The sequence below is a fragment of the Macaca thibetana genome, chromosome 13 (assembly GCF_024542745.1).
Source record: "Macaca thibetana thibetana isolate TM-01 chromosome 13, ASM2454274v1, whole genome shotgun sequence".
Lineage (NCBI taxonomy): Eukaryota > Metazoa > Chordata > Mammalia > Primates > Cercopithecidae > Macaca > Macaca thibetana.
Window position 1 is genome coordinate 27,861,601 of NC_065590.1, and position 4,433 is coordinate 27,866,033.

A 4,433-nucleotide genomic window follows, 5' to 3' on the forward strand; every position below is an offset into this window, starting at 1 on the left:
GCTAGTTTTTTGTATTTTTTAGTAGAGACGGGGTTTCACCGTGTTAGCCAGGATGGTCTCGATCTCCTGACCTCGTGATCCGCCCGTCTCGGCCTCCCAAAGTGCTGGGATTACAGGCGTGAGCCACGGCGCCCGGCGCTAGTTTCTCACTCTTAATGCCAAGCTGCACTCAACATCCAGCAGTTTTTCAAAATCACCATTTAAGTGTTCCTAACAGCTTGTAGCTCTAGAGGCTTTTGCTCCAGGTAAGCAGAAATGTAAACAACTCTCCGTATTTGGGTGCTTTTCCAGATATTGGGGTACCAACTTGCCCTGCTACCTCAGTTCTCTCACTAGCCCAAAGGAAAGTTGTCGATTTTAAGTTTATTCAGATTTTCTTGTTTTAAAGAAAAGAGTAGCAGGCTCCAAAGCTCTTTATGTCAACATTGTAACCAGAAGTTTAAGTAATTCATTTTTCACTGTATTTTATAAAAGTCGCCATGCAACACAGATTGCAAATTAATGGGGGGGAAAAAAAAAGATCCTTCACAGAAAATTATTTGAGAAGTTCTGTTTTAAGCAATGTCAGACTCCCCTAGGACTGATTGTGTCACAACATCAGGGACAATGTGTGGGCAGTGAGCGTGTGGAGAAGCACTGTCTTCATTTCTTCATGACACAAACCCTGCCTGAGCAGGGCCCACACCTTCATCGCAAATACACTGATGGGGACATTCACATAGTAATTTCCCCTTAGGCCTGGGTGAAATTGGGAGAAGCCAAGACTCAGTGTTTTGTCCGCCAGCTTCGCCCTCCTCTTCCAAAGGCTCTTACTATAAGAATGAAACAAAAGCATACAAGTATAAAGTAACATTTTTATTATTATTCTCTGAGATCTCAGGACATGGAAGACAGAGAGGAGCCTGAAATGAAGGTGAGTAAAAAGGAAAAAGAAGGAGAATCATGACCAGGTGGTCAGGTAGGGCAGTTTGGCGAGAATATTCTCTTCCAGGGTGAGTCTTCACACTGGTCTCATGTGCATGATGAGCTGCACACCAAGCTCAGGCTGCTGACTTCCCATCTGCCCTAGTCCTTGAACTTGCAGACACAGGGTAACTTTGCATCACAATTATAATCTTTCCACTTCAGAAATCCTAGGGAGACAGAATATAAAAGGCATGGGGCTGGGGGAACTTGTGAACCCAATGAAGAGGCATCCCAGGTTTTAGCCTAGGATTTAAAGCTTTTTTCTCATCTTCACCAGTTTCTTAATCCAGGAGAATAAGACTCAAAGAAAGCAGAGATGAGAGGAGATGGGAGAAGACACATCAACGCTGCATTTCCTAGCTGAAAAGAATTTCCTGAAGGTCAGGCCTAGAAATTGGGGATGAGGAGCGGAAAGTGCTGGGAAGAGGCAGCTCTTCTGTTTCTTACCTGTGCTTCTTGACAGGCTCCCACAGTGGCCAGGGTTTAAGATGGTGGAGGGATTTTTCTCCCATGCAAAGTAATTCATCACATCAGTGCTACTCCACTCCCATCCATCTCCATCAGGCTCTGAACTCTATAAAGAAGAGGAGGCAGCCAGGTGAAGAAAATGGCCATTGCAGCTCTCTTTGCAAGGCCCCTGAGCTGTAACACCTGATTCCTCCCCAGCATCAGGGATTTTGGTCTGCTCTTCCAGATGCTGCCCTAGAGTCCTCTGCACTGGAACCGCTTCCTTAACTCCTCATTGCTATTGGAAAATCCCAGCCAATAAACACAAGACCTTTGGAATCATTCAAGGTAATATGTTACTTATAGAAGAATAATTGGTGTAGCATTTGTGATTAGCCTGTGAACCTCAAAGATAATGTCTATTCTGTATGGGGGAGCAAAAATTGGTCCTATCTTAATTGAGAACTCCCTCAGAATAATAGATGCAGACTCCCTGAAGCTCAGCTAATTGATTTGTAAGGATTCACATGAGAAATATGTAAAAGTTTTACAAGAGTCTGATTAATTTTATTTAAAGACTAGGGACCTCCACAGAATTCAGATCTTCAGCTGCCTCGTGGGCTTCCTAGTCTTCCAAATGTCTCCCAGAATCTGAGCTCCAGTGCTCCCTGAAGTACTTCCTGGCAGGGACAGGGGACAGGAAGTGGATCTGGGCAACAATAGCACCTTGAGAGGTAACAGAGAGGGGAGGATATACTCACACCTGTGTGGGGTCATGGAGCCCAATCCAGATGTATGAGTAGCTGTTACTAATGCTCCTCACCAGGGAGGACACGAAGGATCCCTCAGCCCCACTGAGCACAGACACCAGGTTTCCAGAGGGCCATTTCTGGCAGGTCAGCTTTGAGGGAGACAAAGAGAATGAGAGGGAGCCTGAGACCCGCTGGGGGAGAGCAGGACAAAGGGAGGTGGGAGGAGGACTATGTGAAAAATAAGCGTGTTCATCCTCATTCCCAATGAACTCTCCTGAATGGAGATCCTCCTCCCGCTGAGACTTGCATGGATTTTCCCCTGTTACCTCCAATCCCACATCTAACCACTCACATCTGCATCCATCCAGGATTTTGGTGACAAAAACAAGGCATAGCAGTGGGAGCCATAGGCCTTGGAGCCTTTGGGACAGCGGATCCGCGCAGAGGGCAGTTCCTTCTGGGGTTCTTCACCTGAGGTGGAAGAGGAGGGAGAGGGTAAAATGAAGAGTGGGGGTTGAGGTGGAAGATGACCTTGGGGAATATCTAGGTCTGCCCTTGGGGAGGAAGACCACATTCCTGACACCCCTTAATCTTCCCTTGTGTTTTCAGAAGTTCTTTATCTCAAAATAGTAAATGGGGCACCATCTAGTCTCTTATTACCCTTTCCCCTTATTCAACCATTCAATACTCTCCTCACTCTGGGCTGTCTCTACACTGGGTCCTCCAGTCATTGTCCCTCCCCACATCTCATTACTGACCCTCCACACTTTCTCACCAGTCTATATTGGAGTCCACTGACTAAATGGAAGCCATCTCATTCCACTGTTAGTGGACTACCGTGGAGCCTCCCACTGCAAGTTAACCTGAAGGAAGGAGTGATGATGCAGGAACTGCAGGCAGGTACATTAGACACTACGTCATTACCCATGTGACACACAGGAGCCTTCCTCCTCTTCTTGGCTCTGAAGATTCATAGGAAACCCTGTGCTAGAGGCAGAGCAATCTCACCTTGAAGTGAGACAGGAGCACGAAGTAGGAAAGCAGCATCCAAGATAAGCTGGGCAGGGCCATGGGAGGCAACATGGTGTCTGTGACTTGAGGAGGTAGTCAGGAGTCCCTAAAGGAAGCGTGGTCAGTGGGAGAACACACAGATACCCTACAGCCTCATGTCTTTTTCCTTGTCTAGTCCCCTAGGACTAAAGTGATCTTGGTCACATCCATCGTCTTCTACAGTTCTGAATGAGTTGGAATCTGTGTACTCTCCCATCCCCGAGCCCTCCCAGGACAGCCTTGCTGAGTCTCAGAGTTCTTGTGCTCCCTGAGGAAGGGAACCTCCCATGCATTCTCCTGTATCGTGTGCAGTAGCCCCTCCCTGGGTCTCATCTTCTCTCAGCTCCCCTTTACCTCTCTGGTGGGATATGGTATGGTTTGTCTGGTCAGGAAAGACTGGGTTTTTTTAATAAGAGGATCTCAAGGATGGTCATTGGAGTGAATAATGGCAATATGTAGGCGGGACAGGGGTCATGGGGAGGGCTTGGCATTAGTTCAAAAGATAATGCCAAGGGGAGGAGACTCCTCCTGGCAAAGTCTGGGAATTGTCAGAGATGTTGCCTTTTTCTCTGTAGCAGACCAGCACATTCCCCACAAACAGTTGAAGTTTGCACTTTTCCCACCCTCTTCCAGATATCTTCTTCTGAGAAACTTAAGGGAATAAAGGCAGTCTTGTGAGTCTGGTATTACATAGTTTAGAAAATATTATGATATTACATAGTTATGAGAAATGTCAAAAGTTCGCTTTTGATCAATCAACCTGCCAGGAACTCACTTCTATAGGCATACATATGAATTTCTTTATACCTTATCTAGTAACATTTAAAATAAATTAATAAACAAAAATTGGGTGGGCATTAAAATTATATGTTTTGGCAAAGACAATGTATTAGTCGAAATAAAGAAAGAATAGAAACCAGAAGAAGCAGCACTGGTTCAGAGTTGCTACTTCAACTTTGCAGCAAGATGTAAAAGTAGCTTGAAATAATCTCATGAGTCATTAGGCAAGTCAGGGTCTTATGGAACAGCAGTTAAATATATTTGCCTCCCAGCTACCTTTGTGTGAGAAGACCAAGAGATAGTTCGTTGGTTTATTGTATTTCTGAAGTGGCAGTTTGATACCTCAGAGTAGCATTCTTAGACTGTGATCTACACACGAATGGGGGTCTTCAGGGCCTGTTCGGAGTGGCTGTGCAATTATAATTGTCATAGTTATAC

At 45.6% G+C, this 4,433-nt stretch overlaps 1 protein-coding gene across 1 annotated transcript; it reads right to left on the reverse strand.

Moving 5' to 3' along the window:
* Positions 1–837: 837 nt before the first annotated feature.
* REG3G (regenerating family member 3 gamma) lies at positions 838–3,585 on the reverse strand. The gene is made up of 6 exons (XM_050755242.1): positions 3,174–3,585; position 2,924; positions 2,518–2,636; positions 2,177–2,314; positions 1,414–1,540; positions 838–1,133 (listed from the first exon to the last, which is right to left on the reverse strand). The coding sequence occupies exons 1-6, from the start codon at positions 3,246–3,248 to the stop codon at positions 1,066–1,068; spliced, it is 528 nt and encodes a 175-aa protein (XP_050611199.1). The 5' UTR covers positions 3,249–3,585; the 3' UTR covers positions 838–1,065.
* Positions 3,586–4,433: the final 848 nt, after the last annotated feature.

What these genes read in the sequence shown, in the direction of transcription:
- REG3G (XM_050755242.1), bottom strand. Translation starts at nt 3,248, where the DNA reads ATGTTGCCTCCCATGGCCCTGCCCAGCTTATCTTGGATGCTGCTTTCC. An exon ending in AATCCTGGATGGATGCAGAT is followed by an intron (nt 2,315 to 2,517) that starts GTGAGTGGTTAG and finishes TCTCCCTCAAAG; the next exon opens with CTGACCTGCCAGAAATGGCC. An exon ending in GAGCCTGTCAAGAAGCACAG is followed by an intron (nt 1,134 to 1,413) that starts GTAAGAAACAGA and finishes CTGTCTCCCTAG; the next exon opens with GATTTCTGAAGTGGAAAGAT.